This window comes from Lynx canadensis, chromosome D3 (genome assembly GCF_007474595.2).
Source record: "Lynx canadensis isolate LIC74 chromosome D3, mLynCan4.pri.v2, whole genome shotgun sequence".
NCBI lineage: Eukaryota > Metazoa > Chordata > Mammalia > Carnivora > Felidae > Lynx > Lynx canadensis.
In genome coordinates, this window is record NC_044314.2 from 17,294,720 (window position 1) to 17,321,214 (window position 26,495).

General features: G+C 51.6%; 1 protein-coding gene across 1 annotated transcript; it reads left to right on the top strand.

The window, feature by feature from the left end:
* Positions 1–800: 800 nt before the first annotated feature.
* Positions 801–26,082, top strand: ALPK2 (alpha kinase 2). The gene is made up of 5 exons (XM_030335803.1): positions 801–815; positions 1,077–1,165; positions 5,869–6,086; positions 11,796–11,844; positions 24,663–26,082. The coding sequence occupies exons 1-5, from the start codon at positions 801–803 to the stop codon at positions 24,889–24,891; spliced, it is 600 nt and encodes a 199-aa protein (XP_030191663.1). The 3' UTR covers positions 24,892–26,082.
* The last annotated feature ends 413 nt before the right edge of the window (positions 26,083–26,495 follow it).

The following is a 26,495-nucleotide window of genomic DNA, read 5'->3' on the forward strand; positions in this document are numbered from 1 at the left end:
GGGCATAGTTTCTAGATTCTTGTTTACTTTATGGAAGGGGGTGGGCTATATTCAGAGGGGGCAGCAGGTGTCCTGTTTCTTGCCTTCCTGAGTTTGGGTCAATGTTAGCCTATAAGCTTTGAAGGGAGACTGATCCAAGGCTCTAGCTAAGCTCCCATCTCCCTGTGTTATTGAGTCACAGAACCTTGAGACAAGAAGAGAACACGGGCTTCCCTCCCTGCCTCCCAGTTTGGTCTGTGTATTTCACTCTTGACACCAAGAGTATCGAGAGCCTGACCCAGAGCAGTGGCCAAGCTTTCAGGACAGCTGGGTCTAGCTCTTTCGCAAGCTAGGCATCCTTCTAAAATTATTACCTATAAAATGAATAGGTTATACTTCAGTGAATCTCTCAGGTGCCATCAAGCACTAGCCCTCCAGGATTGTCTTAGGTGTGGTGAGGTCCGGTGGGACTTGGGGCTCATGAAGGCAGCCCCTCTTTTGAGTACAGAGTTTTGCCAATCGTATTCCTTCATCCTCCAAGTCAACCCTTCTTTTTTCTTTTCTTTCACTACATATTTTTTCCACCTCAAGTACCATCTGGTCCAGTCAGGGAAAGCCCCCAGCGTCCACACTCCCTCTTGAAAGACGCCACTGAGTAGAAAGCAGAATCCAGTTTGCCCTTTCCTAAGCCAACAGTGTTGCCAAGGTGTTGGCTACCCACAACTCTAATTACACCTTTGGAGAAGAGCTTCAGATGGGAGAGCTCGCACACCCCGAGCTGTGCCCGACATCCTGCCATGGGGCCAGTCCCCTTAGCCAGGATGAATTTCAGCCATGTGCGTTCTAGAAATTTGATAGTTCAGGATGCCTGGTCCTAGAGACCACTTGAGCTTTACCTGGATAGTTCCTTCGAGTCTCAGAGTTCTCTGCAAGTGGACAACTCGAGTCTCAATAATTGTTGCTATCTGTGCTGCAACCAGGGGGTGGTGTTGGGGAATCACTGGCTTGACTTTTATATTGGGAAGTCTGATTAGCTTTACCGGCAACTCTGAATTTCTTCTACTCACTTGTCTTTCCCTTGTGTTTGGGTGATGTAGGAATGCTATGTCCAAAATACTGCCAGATACTATGCCAAGATCTATGCTGCCGAAGCACAGCCCCTGGAAGGCTTTGGAGAAGTGCCAGAGTGAGTGTGTTTACTGTCTCTTGTATTATCACCCTGGTTTCTTGGGGACTTGGAGGGATGAGAGGGTGAGAAGGACCAGTGGGACAAGCATTTTGCCTGGTCTCTCTGTCTGGAAGCCATGAGGCCACACTGGGCTGCTAAAAGCCATCAGAATGAGTGACCTTAGCAAGCAGGATTTTTGTAAAATGAGGGGTACTGGGTCAAAGAGTACATGGGAATTAGGGCCATGGATACAAATGGAGTTCACTCATCCAAATGGTGACAGAAGTGAAGGAAGCCAGGGAAGGGGAATGAAATGTGAGGGCAGAGACCCATCAATGGAAGGCGATGATCGACGATCGTAGTTTTTTTGTTTTTTTTCCCAATATATGAAATTTATTGTCAAATTGTTTTTTTTTTCAATATTTGAAATTTATTGTCAAATTGGATCGTAGTTTTTTTTTTTTTTTTCAACGTTTATTTATTTTTGGGACAGAGAGAGACAGAGCATGAACGGGGGAGGGGCAGAGAGAGAGGGAGACACATAATTGGAAACAGGCTCCAGGCTCCGAGCCATCAGCCCAGAGCCTGACGCGGGGCTCGAACTCACGGACCGCGAGATCGTGACCTGAGCTGAAGTCGGACGCTTAACCGACTGCGCCACCCAGGCGCCCCTGATCGTGGTTTTTAAAATGAGGAGGTGTGACCATGTTTGTAGACTTGGGGGCAGAGAGAGGAAATGAAGAGTCAAGGTGATAGTAACCAATAAAGACAAAACTTGAGACCTGGTGTTGGCAGATGTTCTCTGTAAAGGGCCAGATCATTACTCTTTAGGCTTTGTGGGCCAGTAGGCAAAATAGAAGCCATTATGGGTGCCTGGGTGGCTCAGTCAGTTAAGCGTCTGACTTCGCTCAGGTCATGATCTCGCAGTTCGTGAGTTCGAGCCCCACGTCGGCTCTGTGCTGACCACTCAGAGCCTGGAGCTGCTTCAGATTCTGTGTCTCCCTCTCTGTCTGCGCCTCTCCCATTCACACTCTGTCTCTCTTTCCCAAAAGTAAATAAACTTTAAAAAAATTTTAAAAAAGAAGCTATTATGTTGATACTTGCATAACAAGAAAGAAAACCAGTATCTACAAATCTTGGTTGATAAGTTTCAAAATATAATAATAATTGAATTCATTCTTTAGTATATAAGTTTACTAATGAGAAGAATGGAATTCTTTTTTTTAATTTTTTAAATGTTATTTATTTTTGAGAGAGAGGCAGAGCACAAGTGGGAGAAAGGTAGAGAGAGAGGAGACAGAATCTGAAGCAGGCTCCTGGCTCTGAGCTGTCATCACAGAGCCTGATGCGGGGCTTGAACTCATAAGCTGTGAGATCATCATCTGAGCTGAAGTCAGAAGCTTAACTGACTGAGGCCACCCAGGTGCCCCTGGAATTCTTTTTTAAGTAACAGTTTGCTAACTTAAAAAAATTTTGTTTAATGTTTATTTATTTGAGAGACAGAATGTGAGCAGGGGAGGGGCAGAGAGAGAGGGAGACAGAATCTGAAACAGGCTCCAGGCTCTGAGCTGTCAGCACAGAGCCTGACATGGGGCTCGAACCCATGAACCTCGAGCTCATGACCTGAGCCAAAGTTGGTCGCTCAACTGACTGAGCCACCCAGGCGCCCCATTTTGCTAACTTTTTAAAGCGACTTTGCTTACCCTTGGGGTTCAGAGTTAGTGTTCCCCTCTGATCACATCAATTCCAAATATTCGTGTGTGAAAACCATTCTTGGCTTGTGGGCTGTAAACAGGCATCCGACCGGATTTGGCCCACAGGCAATGGTTTGCGGACCCTGTGCCTCTCCGCAGTGAGTAGCAGCCGAGGCGGATTCAGGCACATCCTTCCACGAGCTCTGATGCGATTTCTTCCTTGCTCAGTGATGAATGGGAATGGCCAGCTGTGACTTCACATCCTGCTCGGTGCAGAGTAGCTGTGTTTGGGGGGTGGCAGTGCGTCCCTGGGGTGGAACTCAGGGAGAAGCGTCAGGAAGCTTCAGTTCAGGTAGGGTGGGGGGAAGCGGGGACCAGGAGGAGCGGCTCAGGTTGGCTTGTGTGCGTGCGTGAGTGAGCAGGAGGGACACGAAGCTAGGGGCGATGCTCCCCCGCTTTGCTCCCCCGCTTCGCCTCCTACCAGCTTATTTCTACTCGGTCTTTACCACTCTCGTGCCGCTGCACTGCTCCTGGAGAGCCTGCTATCTTCCTTAGTTAAGAGTAGGGAGCTGGAAGCTTCTCCACGGTGCACCCTTCCCAGCGGTTGTCCCTGCAAAGCAGGGACCGCGTCTCTTTCATGTTTGCTCTCCTGGTGAGGTTTTTGAGATCCTGGCACCAGCTGTTCAGTAGACGCTGTCGGATGAACGGAAAGGGAGGGTAAGTCGCCAGCCGCCGAGCTAGGAGTTGGGGGACACGTGAGCGGTTCAGTTTGGGCTGTGTTAGATTTGAGATGCCTAGGAGACATCCATCGGAGACAGAGAGGAGGAGGCCGGAATGTGAGTGGGGGAGAGGGGAGAGGTCTGGATGGAGATTTCAGGGTGCAAATTGTCAACATACAGACCGCATTTCAAGCCAGGAGGTCACTAGCCGGTGTGGGCGGAGACGGGAGAGCCGTCCCGGGGCGTGTCAGAGGTCGGGGAGAAGTGAGAAGCCAGTGAAGGAGCCAGGGAAAGAGGAAGCAATGAAGCAGGAAGAAAACCAAGAGGAAGGGAGTTTCTGGAAGCAGTGGGAAGGGGACTCCGAGAGATCAGCCGTGTCAGGCGCCCCTGAGAGCAAGTAAGACGAGGGCCGAGAAGAGACCGTTAGACCCTGCAACACAGAGTCTGCAACACAAGCTGCTGGTGCCCTTGACCGAAGCTTCCTTAGTGGGAGAGCATCTCTGAGTGGGTTCAAGAGACAAAGGGAGGGGAGGGATGGCAGACGGTGAGTCTGCAACTGACCTGGGTTTTGACGTAAACTGAGTCAGTAGTTGAGTGGGTTATGGGCCCCACGGGCTGCCCGGAGCTATTTCAGCATGTCGCTATGCCACTGGCAGTGAGTCGGTTTCCCAGAGGAAAATGGGATGCAGGACCGTGGGGAATGCTTGCTAGAGCCACATCCTGGGGCACCAGAGGGGTCGGGCAGATCCAGGGCACCAGCGGAAGAAGTGGTTTGGGGTGGGGGGGGCAGCCAGGAGGCTTCGTCCACAGTGGGGGAGGGGAGGGGAATATACGGGCACAGACCGAGGAGGCAGGGCCGTGCAGCTCTTAGAAGCTCTCTTCTTACTGTTGCAGCCTTCACAGTAAAACAGGAAGCGAGGTCATCAGCTGAAAGTGAGGTTGGGGAGGAGGTGCGGGCAGTCGGAGGAGGGAAGAGCAGGTTTGACATAGGCGTGGTGGTGGCGGGAGGGTCGGGTGACCGTGAACGGATTGTGCTGACAGCCACATTCAGGATCTGATCGCTTCTCCACTGGAGCTGCCTTCACGACCGGGCGGCCTCCTCACCGGCCTCCCTGCTCCTGTCCTTACTCCTGCACAGTCCCATCTCCACAGGGTCATCCGCAACACAGACGTGTGATAACGGCAATCCTTTGTCCAAAACCGTCCGGTAGCTCCTCATCCAAAGGGATGTAAAGGGGAGAGTTTTTCAAATGGCCTTCCAGACCCCACAAGGTCTGGCTTCCTATGCCCTCCCTGGCCTCACGCAGCTACTCCTATCTCCCCTTTGCTGACTCTACTCCAGCCACACACTGGGCCCTTGCTGTTCTTAGAACACACCCAGAATGCTCCTGCCCCAGCGCCTTTTCCCTTTATTGTTCCTTCTACTTAGAATGCTCTTCCCATAGATGCCCTCACAGCTCCCTAGCTCCCTTCCTACAGGTCTCTGCTCAAACGTTCTTCCTTAGCAAGGCCTCTCCGATCTCCCTCAGTCAAATAGCAGCCCTTCCCTGACCCCTGCGCTCCCTCGTGCTTTTTCACTGCTTTGTTTTCTCACGTAGCACACGTACGTATTTGTTGCCCGCCTCTTTCGTTTAAATGTAAGCTCCTTGCGGGGCGCCTGGGTGGCTCAGTCGGTTGAGCGTCGGACTTCGGCTCAGGTCACTATCTCGCGGTTTGTGAGTTCGAGCCCCGCGTCGGGCTCTGTGCTGACGCCTCGGAGCCTGGAGCCTGCTTCGGATTATGTCTCTCCACCTGTCTGCCCCTCCCCTGCTCATGCTCTGTGTCTCTCTGTCTCTCAATAATAAATAAACGTTAAAAAAAATTAAATGTAAGATCCTTGAAAGCAGAGCCCCTGTGTTCTTCACTGTTTTCTGGAACGGCATCTGGAAGACTGACCTGGAAACCACTGAATAAGTATTTGCTGACTGAATGGAAGGGAGGAAGGGAAGAAAAGGATATGATGGGTGGACGCATGGCTGCCGGGCCACTGAGATATGACTGTAATGAAAACATTCGTTTGTACGTGGGCGATTAAACTCCACCCCCCAGGAGGAGTTTCTGACCAACTCTAGGAACAAATGAAAACCAGAAATACATCTTTTCACCTGTTGAACAATCATTGCGGTGAGGGGTTAGCCTACATCTAAAGGGACCCAGGGATTGGTTCCGCAGCTCCCTGCTAATCCAAGTGAAGACAGAACACCCCCCCCTCCCCGTCTTTGTTACCACCTGAGAATGTGACGTGTGCCCATGCTGTCTTTTCTTCCAGGATAATCCCTATTTTTCTTATCCACCGACCGGAGAACAACATCCCTTATGCCACAGTGGAGGAGGAGCTGATTGGAGAATTTGTGAAGTATTCCATCCGGGACGGGAAGGAAATAAACTTCTTGAGAAGAGAATCGGAGGCTGGTCAGAAGTGTTGCACCTTCCAGCACTGGGTATACCAGAGAACGAGCGGCTGCCTCCTGGTCACGGACATGCAGGGTGAGGAAAGCAGCCTGCCCCGGGCTCCAGGGATGCTGTGGACCTGGAATGTTCCTGGGGATGTGGCCAGGGGGCGGCGGGGAGGTCTGCTGCATGTCTTTAAGAGTCTTTACCAGCAGAGGGTGTTACTAATATCTCATCAGAAACAGGGTCTGACAGGGGTGCCTAGGTGGCTCAGTTGGTTCAGCATCCGACTTCAGCTCAGGTCGTGATCTCATGGTCCGTGAGTTCAAGCCCCACATCGGGCTCTATGCTGACAGCTCAGAGCCTGGAGCCTGTTTCAGATTCTGTGTCTCCCTCTCTCTGCCCTTCTCCCACTCGTGCTCTGTCTCTCAAAAATAAATAGACATTAAAACACACACACACACACACACACACAAACAAGGTCTGACAAAGGAATCTGAAATGACCAGCCAAATGGAGTAAAAAAGTACACTTTAATTCATGCCAATAATGCTTTCCTATTACCACAGGCAACTAAAGATTGGCTTTATTGTTATGTCCTCAACAGGTGCAATTCAGAAGTATTTATGAAAATCTGGCTGTTCCAAAAGACACATTAAGTTGTTTTTTAATTTTTTTAAATTAAAAACTTAAAAAAAATTTTTTTTTAAATTTTGAGACAGAGAGAGAGCAAGTGGGGGAGGGCAGAGAGGAAGGGAGACAGAATCCCAAGCAGGTTCCGCACTGTCAGCGCAGAGCCCCATGTGGGGCTCGAACTCATGAACTGTGAGATCATGACCTGAGCCGAAGTCAAGAGTTGGACGCTAACGGATTGAGCCAGCCAGGTGCCTGATAATTCATGGGTAGCAGGTGAGAGGGTCTTTCACAGTTCGGTTTATTTATTTTTTTATTTTTTATTTTTTTAAATTTTTTTTTTTCAACGTTTATTTATTTTGGGACAGAGAGAGACAGAGCATGAACGGGGGAGGGGCAGAGAGAGAGGGAGACACAGAATCGGAAACAGGCTCCAGGCTCTGAGCCATCAGCCCAGAGCCTGACGCGGGGCTCGAACTCCCGGACCGCGAGATCGTGACCTGGCTGAAGTCGGACGCTTAACCGACTGCGCCACCCAGGCGCCCCTCACAGTTCGGTTTAGATTTCAAGCTCCCCTAGCTCATTTACGGCACCTTGAATTTGTATACAAACTGATGGGAGTGCATTTGCCGCGTGCAGTGGCGTTATCATAATTAGGTTACCCACAGAGACGGCCCTGAGCCAAGTTGCGGTTTGGGGTCCCCCAAGAGAGGCGCCATGTTTTTAGAGGTTACCTCTCAGGAGTTGGGCAAGGATTGGACCCTTATTTGGGTAAGGTGAATCCTTCCCTGCCACAAATGTCCAGATACTAATATTTGGGACAGGATCTCAGGAAACACCTAGGAGAGTGCAGAAATGTGACAGGCTGTGGGAAGGCAGCCAGTAAGGTCTCTTAGAATACGACCAGTTCCCTCTTTGGGTTGCTGAAGCTCATGCCTGCTGGGGAGACGCTGGGAGCCTGTGCAGAGCACGCTTCTCAGAACTGTCGCACCCAAGGAGCGAGGGACTGGGGGTATTTGCACACCCACTGCCTGTAGCTACCAGCGGAAGGGTAGTCCTGGTGGGGGTGTTACTTCCTCGGCACTTGCCACCTGCACGGGGACAAGCCAGGCTGAGCAAAGCAGGCTCCCGTGATCAGAGAAAGTTCTCAGGCAAAGACATGCTGGCGGCCCTCGGAGGTGGAGCCAGTGTGCACGGAAACAGGGTGAGGGCACTGGGTGGGGCAGGAACGGCTTCTACCACAGGGGGTTTCCTTTTCCTCTTCCTTTCCAAAGAATCATGCCGTGAAGAAAAACCCCAACTATAATTGTATGCCCGCTGTAGGTCAGACGTGGTCGCGCACGAGGATCTCAAGCTCTGCCTAGATCACGGTGCTAAAGAGCGAGACCGCGTCTGGGTTCTGTCCCCTCCGCCCCCTGCCCGCCCCCAGCTCGCTAGCTCTTAGCCTTGGGCAGATTACTTACCTCTGTGCCTCAGTGCTTTACACGTGGGGTTGTTGTGAGCATTAAATAGAATAGTAAACTTTTGGCACAGCACTGCCGCACCGTAAGTGCTCCCCATTTATTTTAACTTTTTGTTTTGAAATAACCAGAGACACAAGAAGTTGCAAAAATGTTCAGAGAGTTCCCCGTGTGCCCTTCACCCAGCTTCACCTACTGTTAACGTCTTACGTGACTCTCGTTCAGTGTCAAAACCAGGGGACTCGCACTGGCACAATAGAATTAACGAGGCTATGCACCGTGCTTGGAGGTCACCAGTTTTTGTATGTCTTCATTTTTTCCGACGACTTTTGTGCCATCTTCATAATGACCCTGCAAAGCACATTATGATCCCATTTTGCAGATGAGAAAACAGAGGCTCAGAGACGGTGCTTTAATTGCCTGCTGTCACTCTGCTAATAAGCAGAGGGGTCCACGACTCCACCCCTGTGCTTTCTGACTCCAAAACCCAAGCTCTTTCCACTAAACCACAAATCTGCCAATTTGCAAGAGATTTGCAAGCGTCTCCTGATGTTAAAGCTTCCAGCAAAGAACTTCTTGAAGACCAGCTGGGAAATGCAATGCTACAGTCTCGCAGATGGGGCCAGTCTGCATATTGAAGGCAGTCATGTCTGCTCACTTTCTGAAGAGACTTCACTGCCACATGCACACACACACACATACACACACACACACACACACACACACACACACACGGTCTTAATACACAGCTATCTATTCTCATTAGACACTGGCTGTGCAATTCTTGATGGCCCCTCCATCTTTTCTCCTTCAGAGTTAATTTCGCGATAAATATCGTTCTTCTGGCGAAAAGCAACACCCTGGAGCTTCATGCACAGCTAGTTTCGCTTCCAGGCACTTGTAAACAAGTGTAGTGAAACGTTACGTCTCTCTGTAAGTGACATGTGCGGTTTAATGTGTTGGCACAGTGTATCATAACAATGTTTATTTACTCTCTGCTTCTGAGGAAAATCTCTCTCTAGTCATCATTGCTGTGCACAAGGTAGCACATCCATTTTCTAAATAACCTGTGCATTTTATAATTTTACTGAGACACTGGAATTAGGATGGAAAAACTAAACAAAACCCCAAGCAAACCCGAACTCAACTATTACCTTCTTGGACTCTTTTTTTTTTTTAATTTTTTTTTTAACATTTATTTATTTTTGAGACCAAGAGAGACAGAGCATGAACGGGGGAGGGTCAGAGAGAGGGAGACATAGAATCTGAGACAGGCTCCAGGCTCTGAGCAGTCAGCACAGAGCCCGACGCAGGGCTCGAACTCACGGACGGCGAGGTCATGACCTGAGCCGAAGTCGGCCGCTTAACCGACTGAGCCACCCAGGCGCCCCACCTTCTTGGGCTTTTAAAAGCTATCCCCTGCCTGGTTGGGCTTGCTTGTTGACAGGATCGCCGTGGGTCCTGCCAGCTTGGGAGTCAAAGTCCCGCCTGTGATTTGGTCTTGGGATCTGCCCGCTGCTGGGACCAACCACTAAGGTTCCTAGGAAGCTGTCGCCCAAAAGACCCAAGAACTCACGTTCTGGAGAACAAATTTCTGATGCTGCCTACTTCCTTCCTTCCACCGGAAACAACCTGCAGATGACCGTTATCCCCAACTGGACTTCAAATTATTTTCCTGTAGACGCATGGATAGAATTGCTGGCACATCATTAAACCGAGAGAGAGAGAGATTTCCTTTTCAAAATTACATTCTGGTTTTCTAAACTGTAAGTGACAGCTGGTGATCATGAGAGGCAGGAAAGGCAATGCCCACGTTCAAGGACCCTTGTGCCAAACAACTTCTTAAAATTGGCCCTCCGTGCAGCGCGGAGCTGTGATTTTTAAATACGACTTTCCACAAAAACAAGATATCCAAAGAGGGTTTTTACAATTTGGTGTCTTTATTTATTTATTTATTTGTTTATTTATTAAAAAGCACAGTCCCTGTAATAAAGGCGATGTGCAGCATTTCTGCATACGTTCTAGTTGTTCGCAGCTTTGAAAGAATGAGGTGAAGTAGTCGCCAGCTGCGAAAGAGCCTTTGAACTTGCCCGCTGGCTCTCCCAAAGTGCCGTGTCTGATTCAGCTCACAGGTGCACTGCAGAAAAGCACGTTGCTTCTGTCTGCCTAACCGGCCTGCATAGCAGCATGGCCTGGATTTCTGCCACGCTCCGGGCACATGCTACTGCGTCAGAGCATTAACCCATTAGGTTTCCTTTCCAGGGCCCCAGAAAACAGCGCTTCTGGGAGTCGAGACCCACGGAGCTAGGTTGCCATCACGTCTAACCTCAGGGTTGGCTTCGGAGAAGATGGTTGCCTGTTCCTTTGGCCACAGCCCAGACTGGTTTCTGTGTGGCCGGGCCTCTCAGTGAGCAGGGCATCTGCTGGCCATGGGGGATACAGCAATCACAGTCCTGGATAGGATAAGAGTTAGGGGCAAGAGAGGAGGAGGCAAGCCAGACAGACTGGTCGGTGGCACCGTGGACCCCAGGCGCTGCCATAGAAGGCCTGTGACTAGATTGCGTGAGTGAGCGTGAGGAAGAGGTCCGATAAATTGGACCAAGTGCCCGTAACCATCAGCCTAGAGAGACAGTGGCTGACTTGGTTCCTGGTGTGGCAGGGAGAGTCGGGAAAGGCCAGAGGCCACCCACACTCCGCGCACCGGAAAGGGGCGTCTTCCTCCAGATCTGGGGGAGGTTGAGGACATAGAGTGAGCCGGGTGTGCTCACTCCACTGCCTCTTGTCTGGGGAAATTTGTGCCAGAGCGTGCCTCTTCTCCACTTCCGTGTGCTTGGATTCCAGCAGGGATAGTGTGGCTCTTTGTTGAACCAGAGCGGAAGGCTCCAGCAGCTGTTCTGGTTGTTTGGCTTTGGTAGCCGGCCCTGCCAACGGGCGAATGGAGAGAGGTTAGGAGAAGCGTCAAAGGGTTGGGCCACGGGTGACACGCGTCAGCATCTCCAGACCAGTGGTTAAAAGCCTACACGTAGCTCAGGAGTGTTTCCCCCAGGCCTAAAGCCAACCCAGAAAATCTTCTGTCCTCAACTGGGAGACCATCTTCATGGAGATGGGAAATCCCATATCTGGAGCTGGGCTTTGAACTGAACAGATGCCACCTTGAACTTTCTCACTGCCGGCCTCATCCCCCCCCCCCCGCCCCCCGGCCCACGCCCACGCCACCTGCCATTGCGCACGGGCTTCCACTTTCGGTGAAGAAGTGGAGCAGACCGCAGTCCCGACCTGAGCATTTCTGGGCAGAGAGCTCCTGGGACAAGTGACAAGCCTGAGAGTCCCTCAGAGCGCTACCGGCCTCCCTCCTCCAGCAGAGGGCGCGGGCCGGGTGGACAGAGGACATCACTCCCCCAGCCACAAAGGGCTCAGGTGGCCTGGGGCGGCAGACCCCACCATTGGTTTCCACGAGACACAACTCCCCTCAGCTGCCGTCACAGGCCTGCTGTCCTCCATTGTCATCCCACAAAGCCCGACGAACGTCTGAAAGGCTGTCAGCCTCGGCAGAAAGTAGCCTCTGCTGATGGAAATGAGGAGGAAAAGTGTGTTACGTAGGAAAGAACTTGACCGTGAGGCTGTCACTACCCCTAGCCCCGGAAGAGGTGGCCGGTCCTTTCTGAGGACCCCTGTGAAACACAAATCCCATCTCCGCTCTCTCTTCCTACAGGTGTGGGAATGAAGTTAACTGACGTTGGCATAGCAACACTGGCAAAAGGGTGAGTAGAAAAAAACCAAGCACGTTTCCTTCCACCCCGGGGTTCCAAACACCTGCCGGGCACACATACTGGGAAGCCATGTGGGCAGGTAGGTTTCTTGTCCTAACCGTGGATGATAGATGTTCTCGGGGTGAATTCAATTCACTTCTGTCACTTACATAAAATATTTATGGACTTTGTTCTCGCAGGGAAACACATTTGTTTCCTAACTTTGAAAGAAACAAGAACTCTGGAAATGCACTTCAAGATTAATTACTAACAGGACCGCCCCAGCGGGTGGGGGGTGGGGGGACCATGCCAGCATTATTGGGATTTCTTTCAATTATGAATATTCCATTTTTCTACCTTTGATAGCTTCACTATTAGAAGCCTCTTAAATTTTTTTTTTTTTTTGTACTTGAACACAGTGAATTCGATTGGCATATTTTTAATGTATTTCCGTTCTCTCTTATCCACAAAAGCCCTTCAGGCGACACCCACGCTTTCCTGGTGGTGGTTTCAGGAGCACATGGCTGGGGGAGAGCAGTGATGAGTTACTTTGGTTGTGGTGATGGCTTCGTTTTCCCAGTTTAGTGTGGGGTGTTGCTCTGTCCGGTGTGGGATACGCCCGGACGGCTCTGCAGCATTTTCCCGGGTCACATCTCTTGAACCACTGTGCCTTCTCTCTGGTTTGCGCGACCGCCATTGAGGAGAAAGCAGGCTCTCTGTGGTTCTTGGTGAAAATAAAGTTCTGGGTTGGAGCTACCACGGTTTTGGCCCGCCCCTGCTGTTCCCACGCAAGGAGACTGTCTGTTACGAGGAGGGAATAGACGGCAAGTGACTTTAGAAGGGACGCATGCCTTGGGTTTTGTTATTGTTCAGGTATGGTGACGCCAGTCCTTTTCTAGATTGAAAAAGAAAACGATGGCCACTGAAGAGGTTTGTTGCCCACGGTCCCCAAGAGGGCCAGGCCCTGGGGTCCACACAGGGAGGCACCACGGTCAGCCAGGAGGCAGGAGGAGTGTGGGGAAAACATGAGCCACGGCTTTTAGTTGGTTTTCCGGGGAAGGAAAGGGCGAGGCAGGGAAGGCAAGCTGGGAATTGGCTGGTTTGAAAAGCTTCAGTAGGCTTCAGTAGGCTCGGGGTCGAGGAGGGGGCTGCCCTAGTTGTCTAGCCCCTGCCCCGGCGCTAATATAGGGCAGGTATGAGACCTCAGTAGAAGAGGTGGTGGGAACAGGGGTTTTAGAGAGAGACTTGGGTTCAAATCTTGCTCATGCCATTTGCTTCTGACTCTCCCAGTGGTAACATTGCTTCTTGTACTATAGGCATTTGTCTGGCCCTTGGGATGGGGGAACCTACATCCTGGTTTGCCTGGGACAGTGCAGTTTTTATGCCGGCTGTCCTAGCATCCATCTAGTTAGTCATTTCTCCTGGACAAATTTTCCCATTTAGAAAATAAATTACGGGTGCCTGGGTGGCTCATTGGGTTGGGCGTCCGACTTCGGCTCAGGTCATGATCTCGCGGTTTGTGGGATTGAGCCCCGCGTCGGGCTCTGTGCTGACAGCTCAGAGCCTGGAGCCTTGGATTCTGTGTCTCCCTGTCTCTTTGCCCCTCCCCCACTCACGCTATCTCTCTGTCTCTCAAAAATAAATAAAATATAAAAAAAAAATTTTTTTTTAAAGAAAAGAAATTATACCATGCTATTTATAAAGGGATTTCTCTGGACCTCAGAAGCATTTCCTAAGTAGGGCAGACCCCATGTTCTCTGGGGGACACTGTAAACTCAGCATCATGCTCACCTGGTTTGAATGCTGAGTTCTCATCTTACCAGCTGTGTGGTCACGTGACTTTAAATTCTGGAAGCACTGATCTACAGGATGGGGACACGGGATGTCTTGAGGATTCCCCCTCCTCCCCACCCCACCCCCCCGCCGTTAATCGACATCCAGGCCCTGAAGCTCGTATGCAGGTGATAAACATTGGTGATAAACATTGGTTTCCTTTCCCCCTCTTGCCTCAGCCTGACACCAACACCGATGCTGACACTGACACTGACATCATACCATTCTTTAGAACAACTTTGCACCAAAACAAAGCAGAAGTTTCAAAAACTAAGACAAGCGTGATTATTTAAGACATCTTTTAAAAGCGTCTTAACAGTCTCCGGGAACTCATTGCATGTTTTTTCTCCTAATTTAAAAAGAAATCCAATCCCTTGGTTTTGTTCTCTAATGTGACTTATCTGGCCCGGGACAGCTGCCCAAGACCCATTACCAGAGCTGATGGCTGGAGCCCAGCGCAAAATGTTGTCTATAAAGTATCACTTACGGCCTTCCCTCCCAAGGAGTGGTCACAGAGGAGGCGGTGCGAGAGAAGGGAATTCTGAGAGCTTTAGAAGGGATATTAGATCATCTTGTCCGTTGTTTTTCTGAAACTTTTCTGTAAACTTTTCCTAAGTTTGCAATTCCCCCCGCAAAGAAACGTTTCTTAGAAGCCCGGTTTAAAAAAACTGATCAAAGGAGGACCCTCGGAGTGTAAGGAGTGGTTGGGAGTTCTCTTTGGAGGCCCCTCGGAACCCCTGTGCTCTGGATTGAGAACCGACAGCCACATCCCGCCTCCTTACTTCCCAAGTGAGGAGCATAGCACTGTGTGAAGTAAGGCACCCCGAGGAAGAGGGGAGACCCTCAACATTTGGAGCCGAGATTCAATTGAAGAAACGCTCCAGTGGAAGCCGGTGGAAGCCCGGGCTGCCAAATGGAGCCCAAAGTGGGGAGACTTGGAAAGCGTTCTGATTCTGAGGCAGCTCGAAGACAGGCTGAGAAGGATCCAGGTGGGAAGCAGTAGCAAGCAGGGAGGAGAAAGTTGGGGAGCATTGCAGAGGCCAGCGGGCCTCCAGAGAGCAGGAGAGACGAACGGTGGCCGATGACATGCTTTTCTTGATTCACAGCAAGCGCCCCCACGGGCTTAGTTCGGCCATGCTGGAAAGAGAAGAGCCTGGGGAATGGGCCCAGTCTTAAGGAGCGGTGTTCCGTGTAGGCGGCCTTATACACGGTCTTTAACCACGTGAGAAAGAACACAAGGCATGGATGGGAGGACTGCTGAGGCCAATCTGACTTACTTTACAACTAATTAATAATAATGAACAGGGGCACCTGGCTGGCCCAGTTGGAAGAGCCTGTGAGTCTTGATCTCAGGGTCGTGAGTTCGAGCCCCAGGCTGGGAGTAGAGATTACTAAAAACAAACTTAAAAAATTTTATTTTTAAATAATAAATAATACACTGTATTGTTTAGAACAGAAGAAGATCTCCCAAATTTAGCACCTTTTTCTGGCCAGCAGTGGTCAGGGTCTTTCGCGGAAAGAGAAGCCATTGTGGCATTTAAAGAAAATAGTCCCTTATGTCTCAGTCTCCACCGTATGCACGAGTGAGGCAAGGGCAGAGAGCGAGGGAGGCACAGAATCTGAAGCAGGTTCCAGGCTCTGAGCCATCAGCACAGAGCCCGAGGCAGGGCTCGAACTCACAAACTGCAAGATCGTGACCTGAGCCAAAGTCAGATGCTCGACCCACTGAGCCACCCAGGTGCCCCGTGACTTACTGGTTTTAATGCAGCTTTGCCTGGTAGTATGGCCCTTAAAGCAGAAGTATGTCCTATCTCTCCTGGGAGCCAGCGATGGGAACAGGTGTGAAAACGCATCGCCTGTACCTCGGTGCCTGTCATCTCTCAGCAGTGGCGAGTGCGAGAACCTCAAGTTACAAAGCATGGCAAACAGCACGGTCACAGCCTAATAAGCCATTTTCTAGGCAGACCCCGGGTACTGACGGGACAGTTGAACATTTTTCCGATTTGAAATTGCTTCGCCATGTAGAGTTCTTTGAAGGGGAAAATTAGGACAGTGCCTAATTCTATAACTGGAGGAATCAGAAGTGGAACCAAAGCAAAACCAGTGCCAACCAACGCACGCAGGGGAGCAGACCTGCACGTGTCACAGTCTGTCCTGCGAACACCCACCCCCCTCCCCAGCCAGCAGCTGCTGAATTTCTGGGGAGATGGCGTGATTGGGATTAGCCACCAGAGGGCGCCAGAGCCAATATGTTTTTCAACCCTTTGTAGAAGGCTCAAAAAAAACCCCAAACTCATTTTTATGTTGCCAGATTGAAGTAAAACAAAGAGTACCCTGAGCAGATTTCTTCCCAGCTGGTAAGCACTGGACCAAAATCGGTTTGATATGAGTAGCCACAAAGGACAAAGGACACTCCCCAGGGGGACCACCAGTTAGCTATCCTGAAATGTGTGGCGATGTCCGGTGTCCCTGACATGGAAACCGAATTCCGGAGACCCTGGACAGAATGGCAAATGGCTTGATCCCTGTGGAAAGGCAGTAAGGACCCTAACAACATGGTAAGGAGCATGGTAAGGACAGTTGCCTGGAGAAAGCAGGTTCTACTGATGTCATCGTGTCCAGCTCTCATCCTACAAGCCATGAAAAAGAGGAGAGACAAAAAAGGACTGCCACCTTCAGTCGGGCTGAGTTCCAGAAAAAAAAAAAAAAAAGGCTCTGCCCTCACTGCCCACCGTGAGCCTCGTGTGCCCACGGGCGGTCGTCACAAGTCTGGGACCCCACTGTACCTGGAGAGAAAGGGGCAGTGCAAATTTGGGATTTGTATTCAATAGGATTTGTATTGAAGACACACAGCTCTACGGCAGGCTTGTGTGCACACATGTGCACGGTGTGTGTGTGCGTGTGTGTGGTGACTCCAGGAGGGCTAGCTAACTCTCCAGGCGGGCACGTGACTCTGCCAGGAAGGGAGGAAACCAAGGGACTTGGGAACAGACTTTCCCAACATCATGTAAGTGCTTCTCACAGCAGGGCTGTGTCTGTAGAACCCACATGTTCTAGCTGACTGGCCAAGGCGGGCTTCAGAGGACAGCCTTTCAGGTCTGAGGGACCTGAGAAAGGCGCTTTGCCCCCTAAATGTCCGCTTTCCCCCATTGCCCTCCTTGTCATCTACCCTGGAAGGCAGTCTACATCCCATTTCAATCTGATCAAGTATCTCGCGGTGGAGCCGGTTGGCCAGTGGCTGGTTTGTTTGGCCAGTCTTGGCCATCAAGGAGGTCTGGGGGCCCACGAAGGGAACATTTACCTCCCCCCGCCCCACGATTTTGGCAAGGCATTGCTACTAGCAATGTTCTCGGTGTGAGTTCAGAGTCTCCTGGACCCAGGAGTCAGCAAGGACATACCCGTTCCACGGAGTGGGAATAGCGTGGCACCTTCCTGCTCTTTGCCCCAAAGTCTTCCAGATGACAGTACAGTTGGAGTTGGGGTGTTCTTCCCATGCCTCAGCACTACCCACCCCCTCGCCCCGCCCAGTCACCCCCAGAACCCGAGGACCCACAGCCAGGCTCCTCGTCCTTTGTCATCCAGCCTCAGAGGCAAGTCTGCACCAAAAGACCATCTGGAGAGATTGCTGGATGTGAGATCGGCGGCTGCAGGATAAACCTGGGAGACGGTAGGAGGGAAATGGAAGACGAGGACGCAGTGAGGGCCGAGAGGGTTCACGAGCGCCTGACACCAGAGGGCTGGAGGAAGCCCAGAACTGTCCGGAAAGGAGCCACCAGCGCTCTCGGGAGGGTCCGAGCAAAGCACAGTGGAGCTAGGTTGCCCGAACCGAAGAGGGGGGTGTGCAAAGATGCCACGGACTCAAGTTTGCTAATAGAAGAGAAGACAGGAAGGCGTCTAGAAGGTAGCTGGAAAAAGGAGTGGTGTGTGTGTGTGTGTGTGTGTGTAGCCCAGAGAGAAGTAAAGAACGAGGGGCTCACTGTGGACTGATAGGATTTTGGGGCTTGTCCCATAAAGAAGGTCCCTCAGTCAGCGCTGGCCGGTCATGAGCACACTCAGTGTGGCCAGCACGCCCCCCTCCTCCTGCCCCAGGCATCTGATGGTGAAGCCCTGATCCCCTTTGGCCTTGACTGTGCAGCCCCGTGCCCTAAAGAGGCTCCCCCCTCCGCAGCTAAAATGGGGGGCGGGCGTTGGGAATCCCAGCTCTGGGACTGAGGACGGTGGCTGACTCTCGGACTGCCTATTTCATGGCTGTCTTGCCTCCAGTGTCCCCTCCTTGGCCTCTGTGTCCCGACTTCAGTTTGTGTCTCAGATATTAAGGAGAGGACTCCATGCTTCCTCCACACCCACGGGGACGCGACTTATGGTCTCCAGAATGGACCACGGACCATCAGAGAGGCTCGGTTCTCCCTCGCCTCCCCAGGGCCCCGGCCCCGCTCCCTCTTCCTCGGGGATCACAGCCCAGAGCCCCTCCTGGTTTGGGCATGCCTTCAGAAGCAAGACAGCAGGAGCCGTGCAAGCGTGCAGGGCTTCTGGAATGCCCCTTCCAGCAGAGGCAGAGAACCAGACTCGTGGGCTGCATTTGTCCTCCTGTCTTTACGTTTCCCCTTTTTCTTCCAGCCTGGGCAGAAGTCAGAGAAGTGCCAGGGCCTGTTTCCATGGTAGCAGCCCCTGCTGTAGCTCCAACTGGGGGCTGAGGGAGGGGCCGGAGAGGAGGCGTGAGGGCAGAGAGTGGGCAGGGGGGAGCAGTGGGGGCTGGGGGCCAAGGGGAGGAGCTGGGGTGGGTTCTCGGGGATGTGGGACCGCTTGAGCAGCCCTGCGACCGACCGACCGACCGACCGAGGCTCTGACTTACCCTGGGGGCGGCGTGGGAAACTGCCCTACACGGGCGGGGCTCAAGGACAGCCACAGGGAGGCTAGAGCCATAGTAGTGGTGGCCGGACCAGGGTTTCCATGGTGTTTGTGGGGGTGGGGTGCAAAGAGCAAGGGAGGAAGGTCAGCTTGTACAAGGCAACCTCAGAATACAATTTGTATAGAAAACACAGGTTTGGTTACATTGCAGTGTCCCCACCCCCCAAAGAGCTCAGTGCCTCTGACAGAAGTACTTTCAAAGGGATCTATGTGCTGTTAAATAATCTCGGGAAACCCTGGGTTGAATGAGTGTAGGAGGTTTCTTTGGTGTGAGGCTTCATAGGGGTGTTTAAAGAGCCAACGTGTGATTGGAAGGCCCGCGGGGGCAGGGAGAAAAATTATGCAGCATTAATCACAGCGCTTATGCCACAGGATTATTTTCTATTTCAAAGCATCTTGTGGGACTTACTGCTCCATATTTTGGGAAATGCCGACCCACGGGAAAAATCACATAGCATGGCTCACGGAGCCTTCCAGAAATGTCCTCTGGCCTCAGCTCTCCTCAGAACACCTACCTTGCTGAGGACATCCTCTGCCTTAGCACCTTTGCCCGTGCTCTCCCCTCTGCCAGATAAACCCCAAGCCGTCCTTCCTGTGTGAATCCTTCTTAGGACCCGCCACGCAGTGGGAAAACCCCCATCTCTCAGGTCCCTGGAGCTGTTTATCACGGCATAGTGTAATTATTTGTTTATGGGTCTGTCTGTCCTACAAGAGGGCCAGCTTCTGGAAAAGCTGAATCCTTTTTAATCCCCCTGAATGAAAAAACGAAAGAATAAAGAAATGGAGGGTGTTAATGGAAGGAATATTAGGAATATTAGGAATATCAGGAATATTAGATGGTTCCAGAGTGGGGGGCTTCCCAGGGCCCCTCCTTTTACATGTAGATGGCAATCTGTTCCACCTGTTCATAAATCCAGCCCAGGCTTTGCTGTATACACACACACACACACACACACACACACCCTGAAACAAGAGGTTTATTTCAATTCCTCACCCCCATCTTCAGCCTGAATTCTGTGTCCTTGTGGTCATTCCCTATAAATTAAAATTTTCTTCAGAAAGGATATCACAGTAAAACTTCTGTTGTAAACAGTCTCTGACTTGCTTCTGCAAAGCTTACCAACGAATGGGAATTCAATTCTATCGCTCTTCCTTGTCCCACCGAGTTTTTTTTTAACGGATCCCTTCTTAAGCCAGACCAAAAAAAAAAAACACCACCTTAATTTGTTCAACACAGCCAGATCTGGAAGTTTCTGCCACTTGGCTCCACCCGCTCCCCCCCTCCAGGTGTGTTTGGAGGCAATACGAGGCACGGGGGAGCGTGATAAGCTGAGAGAGAAGCCGACCCTGCCGTCAGTTGACGACCTTTGCATGAGCCCCTTGTCAAGATGAGAGAAGACAGGAATAGTTTTTCAGCAAGCAATCAGACTAGCCTGGTTGGCAACACGTAGTGAGGACTGAATAAATCCGTGCCGAGTCAGGGCAGGATTGTAGAAATAGAGAGCTTCCTAGCCCTTCTAGAAGCAGGCTCTGGGATGTTGTATGACCCAAGTTTCAAGGACAAACGATACACCTGGGTCCCGACTTAAATATGAAGGCGCCGGGGCTCCTGGGTGGCTCAGTCAGTTGAGTGTCTGACTCTTGATTTCAGTTCATGTCACGATCCTAGGGTCATGGGATCGAGCCCTGCGTCCGGCTCTGCCCGGAGTGTGGAGCCTGCTTAAGAATCTCTGTCTCTCCCTTTGCCCCTCTTCCCCTCTCACACATCGCTCTAAAAAAAAAAAAAAAAAAAAAAAAAAAAAAACTCTTAAAAAATTAATTAATTAATTAAAAGGTGTCTCCAAGGTCCAATAGGGGTGGGCTTGAGGTCTTCATGCTTTAGTTTGTCTCCTTACTCCTTGGGATTCCTGGACCAGTGGCATCAGCAGCCCCTCAGAATTCACTAGAAGTGCAGGAACTCAGACCCATCCCAGACCTTCTGAGCCCAAACTGGCCTTTAAGAAAAATTTTTTTTTGACGTTTATTTATTTTTGAGAGAGAGAGAGAGACAGTACGAGCCAGGGAGGGACAGAGAGAGAGAGAGGGAGACACAGAAGCCGAAGCAGGCTCCAGGCTCTGAGCTGTCGGCCCAGAGCCCGACGCAGGGCTGGAACTCACCAGCTGTGAGATCATGACCCGAGCGGAAGTCGGTTGCCCAACCCACTGAGCCACCCAGGTGTCCCCACACCGGCATTTTAACAAGATTCCTGGGCAATTTATATGCACCACCCCCATCCGAGGGGAAGTTATTTAAGAAAAGGCCCCACTGAGTGCTGTTCAGTGGAAGGAATTTATGGTTCTTCTGGAGGCAGTGAGGGAGGGCGGGCAGGTTAACTTAAAGTGATGGGCTGGAAAATTACACTAATCTGAGGTTACGGATAAAAAGACCCAGTGAGTAAAACTGCACAGAGCTAAGCTTTCTAACAATGGAAGCGTGTGAAGTTCTATGAGGTGCTTTATCCCGTTGCATTGGATTCCCAGGGCCACCGTAACAAATGACCAGAAGCTGGGTGGCTCAGAACGACAGATATTTATTCTCTCGCGTTCTGGACGCCAGGAGTCCAATCCCAGTGTCAGAGGAGTGGGTTCCTTCTGGAGGTTGTGAGGGAGGATGCACCCCACGCCTCTCTCCTGGCTTCCCAAGGGCCCCACGCCTCTCTCTTGGCTTCCTGAGGTGGCGGTCAACCCTTCGCATTCCCAGCCTTGTGGACGTGCTCTCCAGTCTCTGCCTCTGTCATCGCACGGTCTTCTCCCTGAGCGTCTGTATCTGCTCTCCCCTTCTTACATAGACGCCCATGATACTGGGTTAAGGGCCCACCCTACTCCCGTGTGACCTCATCTTAATGACATCTATACTAACCCTGCTTTTTTTTTTTTTAGGGCTTATTTATTTTTGAGGTGGGGGAGGGGACAGAGAGAGAGGGAGACAGAGGATCTGAAGCGGGCTCTGTGCAGACAGCAGAGAGCCCGACTCAGGGGCTCGAACTCACAAACTGTGAGATCATGACCTGAGCTGAAGCCAGATGCTTAATCGACTGAGCCACCCAAGCGCCATATTCTGAGGTTCTAGGAAGGACGTGCCACTTGGGGGAGACACTGTCCGGCCTTGTGCATCTGTCTAACAAGATCAACGGCGGTGCAGTGGGGATAATGCTGGAGAGGTGCCAGGGTATTTCAGATTCACGGTCCCCTCTGCTCCTCGTGGCTCGTGTGGCATGGAAGGTGGACCACAAGCAGGAGAACCCGGACACCCCATCGCTTGGTGTCGGAGGAGAGCTTGGTGTCCTTTGAAACGCTCCGGCTTAATTGATCTCGGAACACAAAGGATGTGGCCTTGTTTCCTTTTAAGGCGTCAGCGATGGCTGTGAGTTTGAGAGAACCAGAAGTCATGGCCGAAGCCCAGCATCCCTGACTGAGACCATCACCAGGTTGAGAAAGGGGAAAGATTTTTAATTCTGTGGGTGCTAGGTAGCCAGAAAAGGTCTACAGCTGTGATAGGCGAGGGATGGGAGTTCATTATTGTGTGACGTGCCAAGTTGATTGTCCAAAATTGGACCAAGAGAGAAAGGGAAGTCCCGAAATGTGATCTGGAGGCCCCCTTGGGCCAAGGTGAGGTAGCTCTGGGGACGGGGCTTCTATCCACCTGTTTCCTTGGCCTTTATTGAAAAGCCTCCCCTGGACAGGTATGTCGGGAATCAGGTAGTATCCTGGGAGAGATCACAGTCTGTGCAGAGAGGTGAGAAGTGGATGTCGTTCTCCTAAAGATGGAGGGAAGTGGTTGGAGGTGTTTCTCCTCGCGGTGAGGGCGGGCGCAGGGAGGACTCCACGAGAATGCACTTGAGCTAGGGCTTTCGGGGAGCCGGGGGCGGAGAAAGACCGGGGTTCCTCGACTGAGCAGAGCAACCCTCCCTGTAAAGCCTCACCATTGCCCACGGCAGCTCTTGTGACATCCAGCGGTCCCTGCTGCCCTACTCTGGCTTTCCGTGAGGACTCTAAAGAAAGAGGGACAGGGGTGCCTGGGTGGCTCAGTCGGTTAAGCGGCCGACTTCAGCTCAGGCCATGATCTCGCGGTCCATGGGTTCGAGCCCCGCGTCGGGCTCTGTGCTGACGGCTCGGAGCCTGGAGCCTGTTTCAGATTCTGTGTCTCCCTCTTTCTCTGACCCTCCCCCGTTCATGCTCTGTCTCTGTCTCAAAAATAAATAAACGTTAAAAAAAAATTTTTATAAAAAAAAAGAAAGAAAGAGGGACATAGAGGAAAAGAAGGTGCCAGATTTCCGGGAAGAGGTCTGGGCCCTCAGGGGCTACTGGAGAGGACAGACCCTGCTGGGCTGCCCGAAGTCCTGCTTCTTCTTCCACACTCAGTCTTTCCCATTCCAGACCATGGGAACCATTATAAAAGGGCTCGCTTCGTACCCAGCATTACACACTTGGCCGCCAGACGACGCTTAAGAAGCGACAATCGAATTTTCTGGGAGGTTCCAGGGTGAGTTAGTGATTTTTCCCTGCAGAGACTAGATGTTGTCTGAGTGTTTAAAAGCCTCCGGGTGGCCTGAGACAGGTGGCCATGATGTGTTTCCAGGGATGTGTTTCAACAGGGAGGCTGCCCCTGCCCATGACCTTCCTGGTTTGTCTGAGGCGGGAGGCCTCCCTCCAGCAGGAGGACGGGTTTGGCTTTCCATCACGTCTGATGAGCACAGGCCCACGCGGCCTCGCGGCCTGCCGGGGGCGCTCAGGCGCCAGAGAAACGCAGTGGGGCTGACATTTCCGCCTGTCACGCCATGTCCTATGGAAGATAGAGATGTAAATATGATGAGGTTGGCGGCGGAGAAGTTTCCTACCCTGCTGGATTCAGCCCCTGTCTTGAGCGGACTTTTTCTTCCAGGAGGGAGCTTGGCTTTTAGAAACCAAGGCATTTCTCACAAGCAAAAATGGACTGCGGGCTCCTGCAGGGGTGAGGGGGGCAGAGCGTTCCCTCGCAGGGAGGAGGAGGAGGAGGAGGAGGAGGAGGAGGAGAAGGAGGGAGCAGGCTTCGTTTATAACAAACTGGTCAAGACAGAGCTGCTCTGGTTCCAGAGATGAAAGGAACCTTCCACTCCCCTAAGAGCTTCCAACCCGGCGTGGATTTCACGGGGAGAAGCGCACAGTCTCGGTCCCCATTCCTTCCAGGTTTCCTTGACCTTTGTGGTTTCTACCAGCAAATGAAAGAGGCCGGATTTCGTGTTTGTCCTATTAATCAGCCGTGGCCAGAACTGTCCCCCAGCCAGCAGGGCCCGCCGTGAAAAGGGCCCTGGGCTTTGTCGAACACGGGCTCCACCATCGTGGTCTCAGACGCCTCCGTCACTTTTGAACGAGGAGCCCATGGTTTCCTTTTGTTCGGGGGCCTCACAAATCATGCCGAATGTTCTGTGTGCCGGGCTCACCCCCGCTCCCCCGTTTACCTGCCTCATCCTTCAATGTCGGCTTCCACATCCCTGCCACGGGACGGCCTGTGATAATATTGGTCATGACAGTAACTCGGCCCATGAGTTCAAGCCCCACATCAGGCTTTCTGCTGTCAGTGCAGAGCCTGCTTCAGGTTCTCTCTCTCGCTCTCTCTCTCAAAAATAAATAAAAATATTTAAACAAGAGAAAGTTGAAAACTAAATAATGTCTTCCAGCCCCAACGTTATAGAATTTTTTTTATTCAGAACCTCTGGGCGGGTGGCTTTCAGACTACCAAGAGACCTAGTTTTTATCAAGATGGCCCAGCACTAGTTACTATGACTAAAAGAAAAAGGGCAATAGTATGCTGTTTCGTTGGAACCGTAAGCATCTAGAACACTTGTACAATCACAGGCCTTTGGTCTGGAATGTGCATGCCTTTGGGCCTCGGCCTTTACTTAATCCCACAGGCTTTGTTTCTCCTGTCAGTAGTTGCGGCGGAACATTCGGCCATCTTTGCCCGGGGCCGGAATCAATGTGTTTTCCATCTCCCATTAGTTTCCCCTTCGAAGGCTGGTGAAAGTGTCCCGTGTTTTAAAAAGTATGTGTCCTTCTACCCAAACCCACAGGTACAAAGGATTTAAAGGCAACTGTTCCATGACCTTCATCGATCAGTTTAAAGCCCTACACCAGTGTAACAAGTATTGTAAAATGCTGGGCCTGACATCACTTCAAAACAACAGCCAGAAACAGAAGAAGCCAGCCGTCACGAAAAGCAGAATTCAGCCAAACTCCACAGCCGTAAAGAAGATGGCTTCCGGGAGCCCAGCGGGAAAGAAAACCTCGCACCCCCTGTGAACGAACGGCCACCAGCTCGCGGCACATAGTCTTGTGGGCACACGTCTGAAAACGCTCGAGAGAGAGCACCTAGCCTACAGAGCGCCGGTGGCGGTCCCACGTCCGACTGCCCGTGCCCCACGCTGCTCCCAAACTCATCGCCTGCTGTCTTCGCTGAGATGATTTCGGAGCAGGATTTGCGACCAGACGTGTGGAGAGGCGAAATCAACGGTCACTCTCAAAGACAGCCCAGCTTTGTATCCACCGGCTTCACGTTTTCTTTGTCTCTTTGTGTGGGTGCACATGGTTGTGTTGTCAGGGACTTGGTGCCCTGTCCACAGCCCCCCCCCCCCCCCATTCCTAACCTTGGGATTTCTAGACGCTTCCAGCTGCTGTATCAACAGAAAACGTGAATTCCTTCATGGGGTCGAGTTGTCACGCTAGAGTGGAACGTCCTGTTGTTGCCAGAGGTGACTTCCAACAGAAGGGCCGATTCCCTCATTAGTTGCACATCCGGCTATAATTCTCTGTGTAATTAAATTCACACTTACCCAGAAAGTGGGAGATGCAGAGATTAGCACAGACCCTTGTTCTTTCGAATTGGTGCCATATTTCACATTCCCCCAGGATTAGCAATTTGGCCATTTCCTAATCAGTGTACCGGAGCACGAAGTATCTGCATCCGTGTTCTCTCCGCATTCTTCCATCACGGCCTCGGTTCGATAGGGACCCTGCCCTATAAACCCGGGGCTGACCCACGTCAGATCACACCAGAAGGTGGTGTGGAGCCTGCTGGGACCCCCAGCTCCCCGGGGGGCCTGGCCCCTCCCCGCATCCCACAGTCTCCTTTCCTGCCAGTTGGGGTCCTGCCCAGCTGTCGGGCAGAACGGCAGTGACCCACATCAGGCAGGAAGAAATGACATAAAGACCGCTCAGGGATGGTTTTATGCACCCCAAACTGAGAGAGAAAATGTCTGCCGCCCCACTGGTTTGTCGTGGTGGTTGTTAAATTGAGAGACTATTTTTTAGAGCAGCTTTGGGCTTCCGGATAAATGAGCAGCAAGTATGGAGGGTTCCCAAACGCTCCCTCACCCCCTACTCCATCGTTGACCCCTGTTACTATCATCATGCGTCAGTGTGGACATTCGTCGCACTTGAGGAGCAAATGTTATACATCATGAGTCATTAAAGTCCACAGCGTACATTAGGGTTCACTCTTCGTACATTCTCTGGGTTTTGACACACATGTAATGACACATATCCACCATCACGGTACCCTACAGCGTGGTTCCTCTGCCCTACCGATCCCCAGCGCCCCACGGATCCATCCTTCCTTCCCCCGCCCCCGACTCCTGGTAGCCACTGGTCTCTCACCGTCCCCATCGTTCTGCTTTTTCCAGAACGCCATCTACAGGAGTTGGATGCCCACAGTGTGCAGCCTTCTTAGATGGTAGATTTCAACTCCTCCCTGACCGTACCGTTAGGTCACCTCTGAGCAGCGTCATCGCTGCTTCTCAAATTGCAAGTTCACACGGATCACCCGGGGCTCTTGTGAAAATGCAGGTTCTCGTTCAGTAAATGTGGGGACGGGGGCGAGATTCTGCATTTCTGGCACGCCCAGGGGC

What these genes read in the sequence shown, in the direction of transcription:
- ALPK2 (XM_030335803.1), top strand. An exon ending in GGCTTTGGAGAAGTGCCAGA is followed by an intron (nt 1,166 to 5,868) that starts GTGAGTGTGTTT and finishes CTTTTCTTCCAG; the next exon opens with GATAATCCCTATTTTTCTTA. An exon ending in ATAGCAACACTGGCAAAAGG is followed by an intron (nt 11,845 to 24,662) that starts GTGAGTAGAAAA and finishes CCAAACCCACAG; the next exon opens with GTACAAAGGATTTAAAGGCA.